Source organism: Strongylocentrotus purpuratus, unplaced genomic scaffold (genome assembly GCF_000002235.5).
Source record: "Strongylocentrotus purpuratus isolate Spur 01 unplaced genomic scaffold, Spur_5.0 spur5_scaffold_13, whole genome shotgun sequence".
Taxonomy (NCBI): domain Eukaryota; kingdom Metazoa; phylum Echinodermata; class Echinoidea; order Camarodonta; family Strongylocentrotidae; genus Strongylocentrotus; species Strongylocentrotus purpuratus.
This window is the reverse complement of record NW_022145598.1, coordinates 24,201,039-24,219,040: the sequence shown is the minus strand read 5'-3', so window position 1 is coordinate 24,219,040 and position 18,002 is coordinate 24,201,039. Positions and strand designations below refer to the sequence as shown.

The following is an 18,002-nucleotide window of genomic DNA, read 5'->3' as shown; positions in this document are numbered from 1 at the left end:
GATGCTACATGTACATATGTGTATTACATACGACTTTTCGTTAGATACAACATTCGGACTGGAAAAATGTAATAAGGTACTGTATACTATGCATCGTATAGTTATACAATGAATTCTGTTAGTCTGATGGGAGGTAAGAAACTTACTGGTAGCACACCCACTTCAACCTTTGTTCAGAGAAAATAAATGGAGAAACTTTACCCTAATTATCTGTGACCGTACCGGTAAGCAAGTTGCTCGCTGTGTAACACGTGTAATGTGAACTTTGAAACTCAAGTCAAAAATATCTTAGAATTTTAAGTAAATACACCTTTACTGATGTGTATACATTTTACTACCCACTTCAGAGTAGTCTTCTTCAAAGTCAAATATTTTCATTAAAAATGTAAACTTTTATTTTTAAAATATTATTAATGAGAACTGTGTATCGTCTGTTTAGAGTCAAAAGGATGATATCCTTTTGTTATTGTACATGGGGGAACAGGCATATATACATGTCATGTAATATTTTATCGTACAAATTTGTATTGTACCTAACAGTCCATGTATGTGAAAAACACATATGATTGCTAATAAAAGTAAATGTACTGTGACATAAAATGTTATGTACATTGTGTTCACTTGCACCATCATCATAACTTGCATGTGAATGTGTAAGTGTTTAGAACGAGATTTTGATTTGTTAGCTTGTGCCCTTCGATATACTGTGCAAATAAAAGCCTCATAAAATAAATCATTTCGACACCTCCGTTATAGTTAACATGTACATTATGTACGCCTACAACATTGCTTTTATTAATAGGTATTTAATTTAATATAGCTACATGTACATGAATATAAATTGCTCAGGCTCTTGATTGGTTTATTATTATAATGTGTTTGTTTTGTTTGAAGGGCATTAAAGGTAGTGTATTCCTTTTGCAGCCAACATCAAATTGTGTAGAACTGTGCAGGAATTATGAATATGTCACATAGAATATGTCACATGACATAGAATATGTCCTATTTGTGCAATTTAAACGCTAGCAGTGTCCTAGTATTATAATATAAAATATGCAAACAATAACTTCATGTCAAAATGTATGATAACAAACTTAATATTTCTATATCATATTATTATAAATTTAAAATATCATCCGAACAATCTGTGAAAAAGTGCAGGAGACTGCAATCATAAGCGATGCTTGAATAGGATGTCGGCCTCAAAACCACCTTTGATCAAGATATACTGGTACATGTACATGCAGTACTGTATGATCTTATTTTAATGATCTCTGTGCTACTTTTGTAGCACTCTAGCCCCTGCTAATGACTTGATATAAAGAATAATGTGACTTTCTCTGAAAAAGAAAATTACAAAAGCTCAACAGTTTTTTATATCAGCCATGGGTCATACATGGGTCATGTTAAGTTTAATTGTTTTTGATGACAGTTACTGGGAATTTCTACTTAAGCTAGTTTAAACCATTTCTCATATCTTATTGCTCTATTAATAATCTAAAATTAGACATTTGCAGGAGGATATGGTAAGATAATATCAGAGAGTACATTGATACAGAGTGCAAAAGTACATCAGGGCCCGGTTTCATCAAACTTGTTATCAGTAACAAGTTTCAGGAACTGTTACAAGTTACTGAAATTGGGCATTTGATTGGCCGAGAGCAATTTTGACATAGACAATTTAGCCTTTGTTACTGAAAACAAATGCCTTTAAAGATGATCTATCTGAATCTGTGCATTTACTGTTTAAAGGTATTACAAAGTTTTGGTATGGGGTCATAAATTTGGTTCAAATTAACAATTTTGGAAGCATATGCGTTCCTACAATATTCATTGATCGTTGTCGCGGTTGAAATCGAGTCTAAAGTTATGAAATTAATAAATAATAAACTCTTTAGTTGTATAGCTCCCTCTCAAGGTCAAATATTAATTTAGCTATAAAACAATGTTTCTTGACTAAAATCGACCGATTAGCTATTCCGTTTGAAAATTATATATCACAACTACATATTCTGAGATTTTCATGGTCGCAGCTACCATTGTACGGCCATAGGCGCTATTTGAAATTTATCAAAATTTACCGGGAGCACCGGTAAATTTTTATATTCAATTTTTCTTGAAAACAGAAGTGTTTTAGGGGCTAATTTTTGTTGTGCTTATGAAACATCCACAGGGGCATCAAAATATATCAAAATTGTAAAGATTTACTATCCACCCAATTTTCAAAATTTCCCAAAACTTTGTATTCCCTTTAATGTCAAAATGCTTTTCATACATGTACAGTATGATACTCATAGTTGTACACGTACCTGTATGTCAAAGTTTATTCAGCATTAACAAAAACCCGAGTCAGAAAAGAACTTCTTTATGTTATGTTTGGGTTTTTCCCCTGCCATACAGGTGTGCCACAACATGTCTGCAATAAATGTATTGTGGATGATGCTTGCACAACAGATTTTTGGTTTTTGTTGGGACAAACTTTGTGTGAACTTCTTAGGTAGGAACTCATAAATCAAGTGTATAGTAACAAATGACAGTTCTATATTGAGCGGTTCAATGTTATGTTGAAGTTCAATTCTCAATTCATCGCTCATGATAGTAGAATCGCTCACGATAATAGAATCGTTCATGATAATAGAATCGAATGTGATGCCATCTTGTATTGCTGAATTAATGCTGATGACAGCACATTCTGAAATAGACCCTGGGATGATCCAACATTTATGTTTCATCTAGAAATAATCTCAGCAGTCCACAATCGACTCTAGACTATTGTATCATCATATTACACCATATCATAGACACTGATAACACGTAGGGCCATGCATCTCAGATTTGTAAAACTGGAAACATTGTTAAAGGTAAAGACCAGTATTGGAAATGCCCCAATTTCAAAAAATGAAATGGAACCTCTTATTACCAATCATGTGAAAGAATATGTTTTGAATAGTACATAATGATAAAAAAAATTGCAGGGAAACCCCCTACTAATTGATATATTTGGTAAATTAGTTTATCTACATGGTCTGTGAGAGATAAACGCACGTGTTGCGCACGTGTGCGTAGTCCTATATACATCTTTCTGTGTACAGTACTTGTAACTTTTGAAGACTGGGCCAAATTTCTTATCATTTTGATGATTCCAGAACCTTGCCGCACATCTATGCTAGATGATCAACCTTTTCTGATTGATTTCACAACGTTTCTTTCACAATGCAATCGCATGACCATAACTGGTCTTTATCTTTAAACAATGCCTTTAAAATATGAAATGTGTGGAAAGAAAAAATAATGAATACAGGGAGGTTTTTCAATCAAAGCCAAAGCCATTGCCTATTCTTGTTGCGATCTTCTATTACAGTGCCTTGGAGATGGTTTGACCGGATGTCTGTAATAGATCTTCTTGTCGTGGAAGGTTGCAAGTTCAAATCCCAGACAGCATGTCCTCTAGACAAGACGTGTTATTTTCATTCTCTCGTGAGACATTCATCCTTAGGTCTGTCCTCATCAGACCAAAGTTGCAAAATAACCCGCTATTTTAACTAGCCCGATCTCACAATAGCCAGCTAATCTGTGTCTTCATCAGCCCGCAGTTGCAATTAGAGTGATATTTGGTTGATAAAATATCCCGAGAAATCTTGGTCTTGTTTTCAAAATAGCCCGCTGTTTAGGAAATACGAGCTCATTTGCCCCAGTCTTCATCTAGTTTGTGATGAGCGTATCGGGATGGTGAAGACGCAATTTCGAGCTTCGGGGAAATATCCCGAGTCTGAAAATAGCGGGTTTATTTTGCAACTTCGGTCTGATGAAAACAGGCTTCTTGTGAAAGCTGGATGCATTGGATTCACACTTTGATATATTCATGGTCATATAATATTGCAATGTTCTATATATATACACCTTCAATGTGATTTATCATTTTTGGCCTCTGACATGTTGTTGTTCTCAACATCTATTGAATAATCCACCCACTGTATATGATGCTAGACCAAAATAAACTTGGTTTTGTTTTTGATTTCTCTATTAATTTTTACCATCTCATGTTCTTCTTTTTTTTCACCTTTCTCTTTCCCTCTCTCTCTTTCTCGCTGTGCATATCCTTTTCTCTCAATCACTCTCCTCCCAATTTCTCTCTCTCTCTCTCTCTTAATCTGTCCCTGTCTGCCTCCCTCTCTCTCTCTCTCTCCTCTCTGTTTCTGTCTGTCATTCTCTTTCTCTCTCTCTCTCCCTCTCACTCTCTCTCTATCTGTCTCTGTCTGTCCTTTCTCTCTTTTTTCTCTCTCTTTCTTTCTCTCTCTCTCTCTCTCTGTCTCATCCTCTTTCTCTTTCTCTTCCTCCATCTCTCCCTTATTCACTCCATTATACAGCTGAAGAAGAAGTTCCCCGGTGCAGACCTCAAGCTGCCGGGCAAGAAGCTCTTTGGCAACAACTTTGACCCAGAATTCATCCGTCAGAGAAGAGAAGGCCTCCATGATTTCATCCAGAAAATCATCAACAATCAGCAGATATTACAGCAGTGAGTATATATATCCCTCCCCTCTGTCAACCTCACTCTCCCTACCCCTTCTTATACCCTCTTGACCTCTTTTCTCATGTTGCCCTTCCCCTCCCCTTCTCCTCCTGCTCTTTACTCCTCCCCTCCTTCCCCCTTCTCCTCTTGTCTCTTCCCCCTTTCCCCTCCTTTCCCTCCTTTCCCCCTTTCCCTCCTTCTCCTCTTTCCTTCCTCTTCCATGTGCTCCTCCCCTCCTCTTCTCCCCTCCTCTTCTCCCCTCCTCTTCTCCCCTCCTCTTCTCCCCTCCTCTTCTCCCCTCCTCTTCTCCCCTCCTCTTCTCCCCTCCTCTTCTCCCCTCCTCTTCTCCCCCTCCTCTTCCCCTCCTCTCCCCTCCTCCTCTCCCCTCCTCATCTGTTCTCTCCCTCCCCTTCTCTTAAATCCCTCCATCCTCTTCTCTCTTCTACTCTCCCCTCCCCTCCCATCCTCTCACCTCCTCATCTCTTCCCTACCTCTCCTTTTAATTCCCTCCCTCCCTCCCTCCCTCCCTCCCTCCTTTCTGCCTGCTACTCTCTTTTATCTACATGTACATGTTACTAGAATCTCCCACAATATTTAAATGAAAAATTATATTATGATTGAACTATCCATCAATACTTTAATATATTTAAAAATGTCACAAATCCATATTCAAGGTTTGAGGCAAAATGACATTTACTGAGCTTCAAGATATTTTTTCCTCCTTTTTCTTTTAACTTTATTTACAATTTCCTTTCAGCACACGTATACAGATTACGTAGGACACCCACATCTGTCTTTTGTGATTAATATAAACAAGCAGGACCCGTGGAAAATCCACGGGATTCTAGGGGAGGGGGCCAAATAGATAGATAGATAGAGGCCTATGTGCTATCCAAAAAAAATTTAGATTATCTTTATATAGAGAATTTTTATAATATATGCTGTTTGACCATGAATGGCGCATCGTAAAACAAACTATGTCAGATAGGATCTCGATAATTACTATTTATTTGCATTATTATTGTTGTGATTTCAATGTAGTTTCATGAAAAGACTACATATGCAGAGGCTTGGATTATGATTATGTTGGCATTGTTCACAAAATGTGTATAATTATTTTCAAAGTAAAGATTTTACGCAAAAAATCGGACGGTTTGTGCACAAATTGACTCGACTGTGTGTGGGACTGTGAGCGTAGAATCCAGTGAAAGATTTTTTTTTTCGGGGACTCGATCTATATCAAATTTTGGGAACATTTTTGGGGGCTACTTTTTTTAATCTTTCGGGGGCTCATTTTTCATTAATTCATTTAAAGATGCAGTTTGTTTAGTTTAGTAGCGTAGTGTTACGTCAAAAAAGACTTACTTTCTGTGTCAAGTTTCTACGCCGAAAGTACGCGAATTTTGTTAAACATATTAAATTGTTTGCGTCCATCTTCCGTATTTTTTTGCGTCCCTCATGGTAAAGTAACGTAGGCCAGCGTACTCTCAGCTCAGCGTAGTTGGTACGCAACTCTACTATGGACCCCACGCCAATTAGTGATCGACCTGCCAGTGTCACAAATAAGGCATTAAAAATATGCTCATCTGACCGTAATTAAATGCCTAAAACCCCTGAGCTTTCGGGGGTTCAGCCCTTTGTACCCGTGGACACCACGCCTGCACTCAAATCGCTTTGAGTTACCTGACCCCCCCCCCCCCCCCCACACTTTAAAACTTGATTTGATGCAAGAACTGTATCATACTTAAAGTATTATCATGTTTTTAAACGACCATGACGACCGTCTGATTTTCTTGTGAAAACTTTACTTTGCTTGTGAAAACTTTACTTTGCTTGTGAAAACTTTACTTTAAAAATGATTATAGAAATTCAGTATACAACTCTACATGGCCAGAATAATCACAATCTAAGCCCAGGTTTCATACATCTATTCACGAAACTATATTGAAATCGGGGCAATAAATAGCAATTTCAAAGTGTTGTTTAGACTCTCCTCACACCACGGACAGGCCTGGCTACTCCGGTCACCGCTACTCCACGCTCACACACTCAGCTCCGACAGCACCCCGACAGCAGCGCTCAGCTGCCGTGGCAATACACTGTGGACTCAAGGCAGTTTGCAACTGAACTGTCACGTGAAGGCGTACTATCACAGATCTATTTGCGCTATTCTTGTTGTGATTTCGATGTAGTTTTCATGAAAAGACCAATAAAACAGAAGCTTGGACTATGATTATGTTGGCATAGATCACAGAATTTGTATAATTATTTTCAGAGTAAAGATTTTACGTGAAAATAGGTCCATGGTTTGCGCTAGTTGTCGCAATCGCCTCGACTCGAATCGACTGTGGTGTGTGCATGTGTGTGACCTGAGAGCGTGTAATACACGTACACTGTGGGCGCCTGGCCTATATCATATAGAAAGACGCATAGCACGGGTAAGCTCAACCCGTTGAGGATACATATTGGCTACATCCCCTCACCCGGGTGAGTCGTCTGTTGATGTGTATTTCTCTTACACGCTACAAAGCGAACCCTATAGCAAGAGGTCTTACTCGGTATACGCCGCAGCTTTTTCAATGAGACTTGCTACACCCGTTGACGCGAGTGGATTCTCGCCCATCGCGTGTCTCTTCGTCTCTCTTTGATAATTAGACAGAGGGCGGGTGCACGCCTTGCCGACTCGCTCTCGCGGGTTCGTCGCCTCCTCGCAATCCACGACGCCCGCCGTGCTCTCGTCCGCCCGTCCTCCCCGGCACCCCGAAACCGCGTTTAACGGCGTGGACGTCGATCGCGGGGTCGACGTGGCACGCGGGTTACGGGAGACAGGCCTCGCGGAATTGTGCCGCCCTCCCCGCGCCACGGCGGAGGCGGGCGGGGTCGGGGAAAGGCGTTTTTGAGGAACCGTTTTGTACCCGTTTGGACCCCCCGCGGCGATTTTGCGTATTAGTAATATAGATTCTGCTTGCTTGTTTTTCTTTGTGAAATGTTATTTACTCTTTATGTTTTTGTAATTTAAGTTCAGGGTAAATGAATTTTTCCCCACCCAACATCGATTATCATCTTTGTCTCAAGAAAATGACAATCCCATCTCTCTTCCGTTTCTTATATCCTGGGGGAAATTAAAACACCTTTCTAGGCTCTTTCAGACACCGGTATAGTTTTAATCAATATTGCAGGGAGGAACATTGAATTTGTATAACTTTTTAGTCTGCCTGTGATGATGTTCATTACATTACATATCATATTTTTCCTTAGTTTTCTAAAATTTCAGTGTTTTGTCGGAAGTTGTTAAACAACTACCAGCAAATTGATAAAATCCACCTATGATTTCAGTGAGGGCAATAGTTCCTGATATCCGCTCCCTCAAGGCCAGTCAATATTATATAAGGGCGCGTTCATGCTTGATTTTGACGGCCAGAATCAGGCATCTGTTTCGCGTTTAGTTTAAAACACGATTGCGTTCATGCTCACTTTTGTAGAATCACAGAAAAACGGCGATCACGATCGCTGATCGTAAACTCACAAAAAGATGCGTTTACAATTTGTAAACGCGTTTAAATGGGGTCAACGCACTGACCTCTAGTGGGTCTACGTAGCATGCGCACACAGGTTTGCGAATCCAGCTGAAGGCCACCCAAGGAGAATTGCCTGGAGAACTGAGCATGAACAGTGCAGCGATTACGATGAGCGTTTATGATGAGCGTTACAAATCGCTCATTCTGCCTTCAAAATCAAGCATGAACGCGCCCTTAGTAAAACCTGTCTAGCTCTCGATATTAGGATATGTTGAAATTCTCAACTTCAAATTCTCGACTTGTTTGTTACATAATAAATATATCCATGATAAACGTAACTTGAGGTCAAAGTTCAAAGTTACTGAATGTCACATTAGGAGAGCCAGAAGGGCATTAAATCCTGGGACCTGTTTCATAAAGTCTTTATTCAATGACAAATGACAAAAATCAGTGACACATCTGCCGATAACCAATCAGAAGCAAGGATTTCAGTAGCTTGTAACAAAAACCGTCATTTGTCACTGATGACAAGTTTTGTGAAACAGGGCCCTATGACTGAGATGCTGCTTTTCTGCATAGCTCGTTACAGATGATGAAGCCATAAGAGCAACAGAAATTGAATTGACCTGCCATCCTATATCCATACATTCAAATCACTTTTGTGATATTTACAATGAAATAAGTCCCAAACAAAAGTAAGTCGAGGCTATGTTGATGTCAAGTATTTATCCCAGGTTGTGAAAAAATGGACAACGAATTATGAGTTATGAATGGAACTTTGAAAGAAGGATTTGTAAGCTGCTCCTAGCTGCAGCTACAGGATATGGAATTTGTAATTGCGTTTTTATTTAAGCTTTATTTCAATGCCAATATTGTTTGTCATATGAAAAGAAGCCATTTGGCTATCTCATCCCTGCTTAGAGCAATATATTAAAGATATGAAATAATCTTATTTCAAGATTGAGTGAGAATCCCATTCCTATAAGGATGAAATAATGACTTTGCGTTGAAGCCTGTATAGTCCTTGCCTCTTTAAATTGTTCGCTCTCTGTCCCTCCTTCGATCTTCTTTCTCTCCACTTCTTTCTCTCTATCTCTAATTCTCTCTCTTTTTGCCCGTTTCACTGCCTCTCTTACATGTATATCTCTCTCTCTCTGCCCCTCACTCTCCATTTCTTCTACACTCTCTCTCTTCCCCTCTCCTTTTCTGCCTCTCCCACTGCCTCTCTATCTCTCTTCTATCTATCTCTCACCCGCCTATCTCTCTTTCTCTCTCTCTCTCTCTCTCTCTCTTTCTCTCTCTCTCTCTTTCTCTCTCTCTCACACACACACATGCACGCACACACTCTCTTGCTCTCTACCTTCATATCCAGCTTTCAATACTTCACACTTTCCCCTTCTCATTTGATTAGATTACATAACTTTAAGGCATATTGTCCAATCTGCAATAATTGGGTGTGGAAGGCCATTCATATCATCACTCTCCACTGTGACTACATTTCATTAGGCTTGTAGCAAAAGCAATTCATACCGTTTCCCCGAGGGTCCAATCATTTTGTAAATAAATGGTGAGGTTTTTAATAGCATGAAATGGCTTTTAAACACAGTTTCAATAGCATAGAATGTATGCACGTGTAGTTTCTTCCACATGTATTTGCACTTTAAAGCCTATCTGCACTAGTTTGGCTGGGAGGGATTAGACCTCCCTGCATGGTCACTGACAGGTGGTTATCTCATCAAATCAGCTCTCAATTAACATAAGAAAAAGGGAACCATGGGGGACCAATGGTCACCGCTCAGCCATTGTTTGCTATATAGAGGGCGCAAGTAGCTATAAGTAGTGCAGTGGGGCTTTAAGCTACTATATTTAAGACCTTGACAATTGATCATGAGAATCAAAACTTTTATTCTAATTTTGAGTTAATTTCCAATGCAGTGCGTTGTTCCGTTCTCAAATAGTAGCAATTATTGTAACTAATCAAGTCTCTAAATCGACAATAAAGTGTGAACTATAAAATCACAAATTTTTATGTACAAATTGCCAATTTCGGGGTTAAGTTTGCAATTTTCTGTCGCATAGGTTCATTTAATATACACGTTTGTATTTGTTCAAACGCTAAATAGAAGTGAAAAATAAGATTAATTGTTACCATTTTGAGGAAGGAAAACTGATTAATTCAGGAAAAAAGGAAACACTGAACTCCTATGGGTTAAGAGAAATGTTACACTGTACAATAACTGAGAACTTTTGGTTTTGAAACAGAAATTCAGTATCACTCTGGGGATACACATCGTGTAGAGTCTTAATTGACAAATTGAAATGAAAGGAGAAGTATTGATCACGTGGGTGAACGCTATTATTGTAGACCTCATTTAGTTCATTCCTACAATTTTAATGAATACCATTACCTAGTTTGTTATGAGCAAGAAAGTCAATTTGAGACAATTATACAGTTAGATGGAGAACACGTGGGAGCGATAGAGATAGGTCACAGGTTGAAAGAGACTAGGAAGAGGTGGTATAATTTATAGCGTGCTCAGATGAGAGGAAATTTATATGAAACATTTATAAACTAGAAACTTAAAGAACCATCATGTAGCAAAACGAGACGTGCACTATAAAGAAACTAGTTTTGGACTTTGGAGAGTTGACATGACATCAGACCAATCATTGGGGTTTGCTTACGATACACCCCACCCCCTTTCATGGTTTTTGTATGAAACAATGTTCAAACGAGAACATGACCTTCATTCTTTTCTTAATTTTCATTCAAAACGACGCCTAAAGTATTGTTACGCTACACATTTTTTTTTTGCGATATTCATTCAGACGAGGACAAAATTTAGTATAGCTATACAATTTTTGTAAAGCCATGCAGTAATATTTTGATAAGTTGAACAGGGGTTTGTTTATGATTATGAGAGTAAGATTTAAGAGGGAGGACAAAATTTATGGAAAGAAAACCTCCACTCACTCGCTTCTTTTTTGTTAAACAACGACGACCAATTAATGAGGATGCAGCGTCTAAATCCCTCGCTCCGAATTATGTGTAGGCTTTAATGTCAAATTTCCATAATAGCAAGTCAGAAGAAGATCAAAAGGATTTATGATGGCATGGTCTTGTCTACTCCTTTGCCTCCTCTTATTTTGAAGATGTGGGTAAATTTAGAGATCTGTGATAACGTCGCCCCCACAAAAGAACGGGATTAAGTGTACCGATCACCTTTAAAATACTTAAATCTGTATAGGGGTTCCTGGTAACTATACCATTGTCAAAATATGAGCTTAGAATATTACTGCAGTCTGTAAAGATATTTTGTAAGTTCAAGCCCACTCGTGATTAATAGCAAGTCAGAAGAAGATCAAATGGATTTATGATGGCATGGTCTTGTGTACTCCTCTGCAACCTTTTATTTCTCAAGATGTTGGTGAATTTCAAAATATGTTGCCCCCACAAAAGATCGCGATTAAAGTGTACCAATCACCTTTAAAATATTTTACTCTGTATCTTAAAGGTTTCTTGTGACTATATTATACCGGTACTCAAAATATGAGCTTCAAATATTACTGCAGTCTGTAAAGAGATTTTGTAAGTTCAAGCCCACTCACGATTTTCATATTGGAACGACTTGTGAGGAAACCACTCAACGTACCTTTGCATGTTTTCATACAATATGGCCTGTATGGAACCAAGTCCAACTTGTGTACTGTTTTGCAGGGGTGTATGCTATCTCTCTTTCTCCATGATGCTAACCTTTGTTTTCTTCATACTCCTTATTACCCATTAGCCCATATTAAAATTGCTTGCTTAGTGTTTTTTAAGCTTGACTTTATATTTTAAAACTGTACACAATTTTGTTTTAAATAGTTGATTCGAACACATACATGTTCACTCTTAAGTAACAAAGAGTATATAGGGTAATTTGCATTAGGCAGAACAATTAAGCACAAACTTGTAAAATTATGCAAGTCAGAATCCTTTTTTAAATTAATCAAATACATAATCTTTGAGTTTTCATTTCCTCGTCTTTGTAGGCTTGAGTCAAGCAATCCAGTTCCCTCTAGGAAAGATCTTCAGTTTCAGAGCATATTTTGGGGCGAGTGTTTCTTCACAAGCATTGGCAAAATACAGCACTATTTCGAGAATGAGCCTTAGGTCGGTATGGAATAGTAGAAGTAATTAATATCTTTAGTTTCAAGGGCGAAATAGTCCACTATAGGGCAGACTTCATCAGCTCAGGTTTGCCAAATAACCCGCTATTTTCAGACGCAGGATATTATCCCGAAGCTTGGACGGGCGCAAATTAGCCCGCTATCTCCGAAATCAGATTTCTCTGATATTTTCTCCTCTGATTATGGCGTGGGTGGAAATTGTGGTATCAAGCAAGGTTTTTTTTTCCTCCATCAGAATCATTAAATGAAGTACTATTAGATATGCCTGCAGTTGTAAAGATGCTGGCTATATTAATGTTAATACTTCCGAACTCGTTTCTACTCAGTTCAAAATGTGGGAGTAAGGTTTTTGTCTCGCCTGCGTAGCAAAAAAGCGAGACATTAGGCGCCGCTTTTCCGGTGACGGCGGCGACGGCGGCGGCGTCAACATCAAAAACTTAACCTAAGGTTAAGTTTTTGAATTTTTGATATAATTTTTAAAATATAAGTTCTTAGTCAATGAAACTTGGACTATAGGGTAATCAAGTATCCCCAATCATGTGAGCAGAATTCAGGTCACTAAGTTAAGGTCAAAGGTCACTAAGTTAAGGTCAAAGGTCATTTTAGGTCAACAAACTTGGATTATGTTTTTACAATTTAATATGAGAATAAATGAATCAATTTTTTTTTATTTGTCCATGATTCTTAATCAATATTCACTTCAAAATTCTGCTGATTATATTCAGAGGATTTCATTTTGGGGGGCCTGCTAATGGGCCACCCTTCCTATAAATAATGTTTCACCCTCAATTTTTCATCATATCTAATTGCGTAATGCAGGCGAGACTGCCGAGAGCGTTTCCCTTGTTTTATTATTATTTTGTATTAACAATTTCTTGGTCAATCAAACATGTCTGTATTAAGCAAGGGTGCTGGTACTGTACAAAAAAGGGGGAAATTCCTTTGACCACCCTATTTTGACTATCCTTTCATAGAAAAAGAAATGATACTAATGCAGGTATACAATAGTACATGAAAGGAAATTGTTCATTTGTTCATAACATCATACAAAGTGAAACCATCCTGCATCCTGAGTCATTCGAGGAAGGAATTGAATAATCTGATTCTTACAATCTGTCCCCCCTCCTACCCCCCCCCCCTCCCCCCTTGTGGTAGTGGTTAGTAATTGATGTAGTGAGAAAAATGCTGTTAAACCTTCCATGGCAATACTCAGTTTTTGTGCAGAGTATACACTGTATACCGCATTTGTTTCAATGCACATGCATGCAGAGTGGAAATTATTACATAACTTTTGACTTTGCATAATTAAAGGCATTGTTTAACAATGTTTCCATGGCAGTTTTACAAAACTGAGATGAATGGCCCAATGTGTTATCAGTGTCTGTGATATGGTGTAATATTGAAGCCCTAACAAAACTGTGCATCAAAATGATCATGAAGTGCCTCAAAAGCATAAAAATCTTTGAGTGACAGGTTTTACCATACCAGTACTCATTTTCCCCAATAGACTGTAGTGTTATAAAAACCATTGTGAAAACGTTATTTGAAATTTTGAATTCCAATAATAAATATCTTGAGCGATTGGCTTGTAAGCGTCGTGGGATTCCGGACTGACATAAAGGTTTATTATTATGATTGCATCATGAGCTAAATCCAGGATTTTGTTTCAGAATCCGAGACAGAGATACCCAATCCCTTTACGGTCTGGTGAGGTCACCCTCATCCTTTGAATGAACTCTATGCCTCTGGAAATAGATTTTTTGGTTTACCAACATATTCAAATTTATGGATCTTTCTCCCCTGGGGACCTTCTGACGAGTTATTCCATTAACCCGTTATTAACGAATGAACTCCAATCCAGTCTGCATAATAGTACTGCCTCGGGCAAGCTTTCAGGTCGCCGAGAATGATCTTTGTTTAAAAAGTATGCATACGATTTGAATCTGTTAGTTAAAGAAAAAGTTGAGTTCTGGTCGGTCATGCGATTGCATCGTGAAAGATTAGGTGTGGAATGGAAGAGAGAAAGTTGATCATGTAGCATGAATTGGTGTGTACTGCAAGGTTCTGGAGTCATCAAAATCATAATAAATTTGGCCCAGTCTTGGTAAAGTAACAAGCACTGTACACAGGAAGATGTATATGGGACTACACAAATGGTGTCGGGGCTGCTTACCTTGATTCCCTTATCTTTTTATGCTCATTACTCAGCCAGTATCCATTTTCTACCAAAAGTGTTTGGCAAATGACATTTATTTGCAATCTTGAACATTCAGTGTAAGTTTTGTTTGATTCTGTGAGAATTTATTTTCTCTTTTTTACCAGAACTCAAGTTTATTTTTAACCTGTTTTTGGGGTGGATATTATATTAGCCTAGGGGAACAAGAGGATTTGATACTCAGTGGGTTAAATTCAAAATGACCTTTGAACTATTATGTTCCATACAAGCCCCCTCTCTTTAACATGAAGAACTAAACTATGGACCCCAGACTGCACATGTCCGAGTTTGCATTTGTCCAGACTGCCTTATGAAACATCACATAATTTTTCACATTTTTTGCATTATATAATTGAATATCTGTGGAGTAGCGAAGGAATACCGAACGAAAAAGACAAGGAATATATATTTGTTTTCTTTCCTTCTCCATGTCGCAGCTTAGTTTCGTGCTTGGAAATCAAGCCTTGTGTTTTAATGATCATCAAGAATCCTGGTAGATGCTTGCCAGAAATAGACTTAATTTGCCAAGGAAAATGAAGGAGAAATCAATAACTTCTACAATTAAATGGCTTTCATGTGTGCTCACACGTTTCTGTGCAAATCAGATCATCTTTTTTATGCGACATCCATTTTGCACACGATGGTGGATGGGATTTTATAATTTCACCATAATAGCCTTCTTTCAAATAGCCACATGTGTGCTGCCTAAGGTCTTCTGAAAGATCAAAATGTGCATACCTGCTTATTACTGGGTCTGTCTGTTGCTATTCTCCAGTTTGTGTGTTATAATGAGGATTTCATAATATCATTTTCCCCCCAAGTTTGTCTTCTCAAAGAATAATTTCTTTTCCCTAAAATATTTTGAACAATGTTTTCATAGGTATACTCCCTCTATGATATCCAAAGTCAATATTTAAGATATTTTTCTTGGTTTTAAATATTTTCACAAAGGCGGGTTTCCAAGTTGCCAATTTTTTAAATATATTGATCTTCAAAACTTAAAAACAATATTCCAAACTCTCAGTTTGTATTCATCATATTTTTCTCAGACTTTCAGTGACTTGTTTGTTTCATTTCTCTAATTCTATTGAATTAACGAGTCAACTAGCACCGTCATTGCAAGGACCTTCCTTTCCTCATTTCTTCTTCATCGTTTTGTGTGCTTGTTTCTTTTCTTCTGTTTTTGTCCGTTTTGCTACAAGTAAATGTCAATATAACCATATTATCTCTGTAATTCTGCTGACCTTTCTACATGTAGATCTTCTCCTTTATTTTTGGAATTGAGTCTTAAACCCTTAAGCTAGAGCTAATGAAAAAGTAGCAAATCATGACCTCATCTATTTAACCCTTTGCCCACTGGAACCTGGTGGTCCCTGTATTACATGTAAGCCTATAGGAACTAGAGAATTCAGTAGTCATCGGGTTGCTAGACACCTTTGGGTTTTCCCTGATTACTTGTAGACAAAGAAATCAGATCCAAGGCAAATTTCTCAGAGGTAATATAACTGCTCGTTAAGAAAAACATTACCTACTTTTGCCGAATACATGGATTCTTTCAGCAAAAGGGGTTTTCCCCTTTCTCATGAAGTCTCAAACAATCCGCTATTTTCAGACTCTGGATATTATTCCGAAGCTTGAAATCGCGTCATAACGAGACTGATACGCTCATCACTAACTATCTCGGATGGGCGCAAATTAGCCCGCTATTTCCAAATAGCGGGATATTTTGGAAACAAGACCTCTCGATAATCCGAGGAATAACCCTGATAACAGCGTGATGGACGAGAACTAAACAAACTTCTTCAATGAAATTATTCTTAATAATAATAATAATAATACACAATATTTATTAGGCGCTTAATACTGGTATCTCTAAGCGTACCTAGTCTGACTAAAAAATTATTTACCAAAACTTATAATAAACACACAACTTATACAACTGTTCTTTATTCAATAAATCATGCATATATAATAATAAAAATAAAAGTGAGATCAAACATACATGAGGTCAAACAAGAAATAAGATGGTGTGCACCTCATTCTTCTGTGAAATTATTCTCTATTTTTTGTTATCCCATTCTATTTTTCAGTGGCGAGGTTCAGAACTTCTTGTCTCTCGATAATCCGAGGAATAACCCTGATAACAGCGTGGCGGACGAGAACAACACAGACTTCTTCAGTGACCCCAACGACCCGAACACCATCAACCTGGGACCATCGGCTAATCCATCGTAAGTAGAACTGTCCAACCATCGTTTTCTGCGAAGAAAACACCTTTAGTAATAGTTACACACAGAGCTGCCAACCATTGCTTTTGATGATTAACTAACTCTGTCTAACTCACATTGATGTGTATTTCATATGTATTATAAGTTGTAGGTTTATTTGCACTTTTTTTGTTTTGTTTAATATGTTATTGTTTATCAGTCTATTTTGTTTGTTATAGCGCTTAGAGACTTTGGTGGTAAGCGCTTTATAAGTAATGTTTTTATTATTATTATTACCGCTATTATGTTTTTCCCGAAATTATTCCGTTTTTTTTCTCAGAATTACGGAAGTACGTTTTTTTAATTTATTTATTTTCAAATATTTTTTAAACATACCGCCCGTCAAACAACTGCCCTAAAATGTTGATTTGATCACAAATTCAATAGAAAACTAAGGTTGAAACATACTTGAAGAGAAAAATATTCTCAAAAAGAAGGAAACGCCAATAAAACCAAAATAACAACAAAAAATACCTCCTTGTAAATAAACTATACGTCCTACTATGCCATTATGGTGCCTTTTTTGGTCGCACAAAATTTGGACTGGGCTATTTTATTCATGTAGCTACAGATGAAGAGAGTTACGTGGAGTTGCTACCCAGGTGTTTTTTGTTTTATTTGTTTGTTGAACATTTCTCTCTTTTTTTCTTAAAAAGTTCAATATTATCTTTACCTTATTTGCAACAGGTGGCAAAGTCTCTCCTTTTTATGTATAAGTAAAGTTGACAGCCAGTTCCATGCCAAGTGCCTGTTAATCCGTATGCGCATTAGCACACAAAGACAAGCAATTGACAGCATAAAGCAGGAATCCATTAGGGTTCATGCTAACAAGTATTTGTTTATGATAAGCCTTTATCTGTATTTAGATTAAATTATTCAATGCATGGAGAAGGTGTTCTCTATAAAGAGTTCGAGCAAGTCATGTGCATTCAGGTCAGGGCGCCTGTTATTAAATTTTATAACACGTCGGTGAGAAATAAAAGTCTATAAGCACCTGATACAGGGCTATTAAATCCTGCAAGAATGGCGCGGGTCTGGCAGATTCCCATAAAAGCAAGTCGTAATAGTCCCCAAATTGCTTGGAGCACATGCAACAGTGTGCCTGTACTTTAATCCCAGAAATGCATGCATGATTACCTTGCTTTCTTCAGGTTGTGTTTATAGGGACAATCATTTTGGGGGGTGTGAATTGGGGGCATTTTCCCTCTTCCTATCATCAGTTTGAAGAAAACAAATTTGACAGTTGTATTTTTGATGAAGTAGTCCTTCTAAAAAGATCACACAACAGAAAAACTTGTTAAATACCTGGTTAAGATACA

At 37.8% G+C, this 18,002-nt stretch overlaps 1 protein-coding gene across 2 annotated transcripts in view; it reads left to right on the top strand.

Moving 5' to 3' along the window:
- LOC576586 (serine/threonine-protein kinase Sgk1) overlaps nt 1-18,002 on the top strand; it is a 69,048-nt gene that overhangs the window by 37,914 nt on the left and 13,132 nt on the right. For both annotated transcript variants that reach the window (XM_030983204.1, XM_030983205.1), the window contains exons 4-5: nt 4,368-4,516; nt 16,507-16,647. In XM_030983204.1, coding sequence (XP_030839064.1) covers nt 4,368-4,516; nt 16,507-16,647 — 290 coding nt within the window. The remainder of the gene's footprint in view (nt 1-4,367; nt 4,517-16,506; nt 16,648-18,002) is intronic.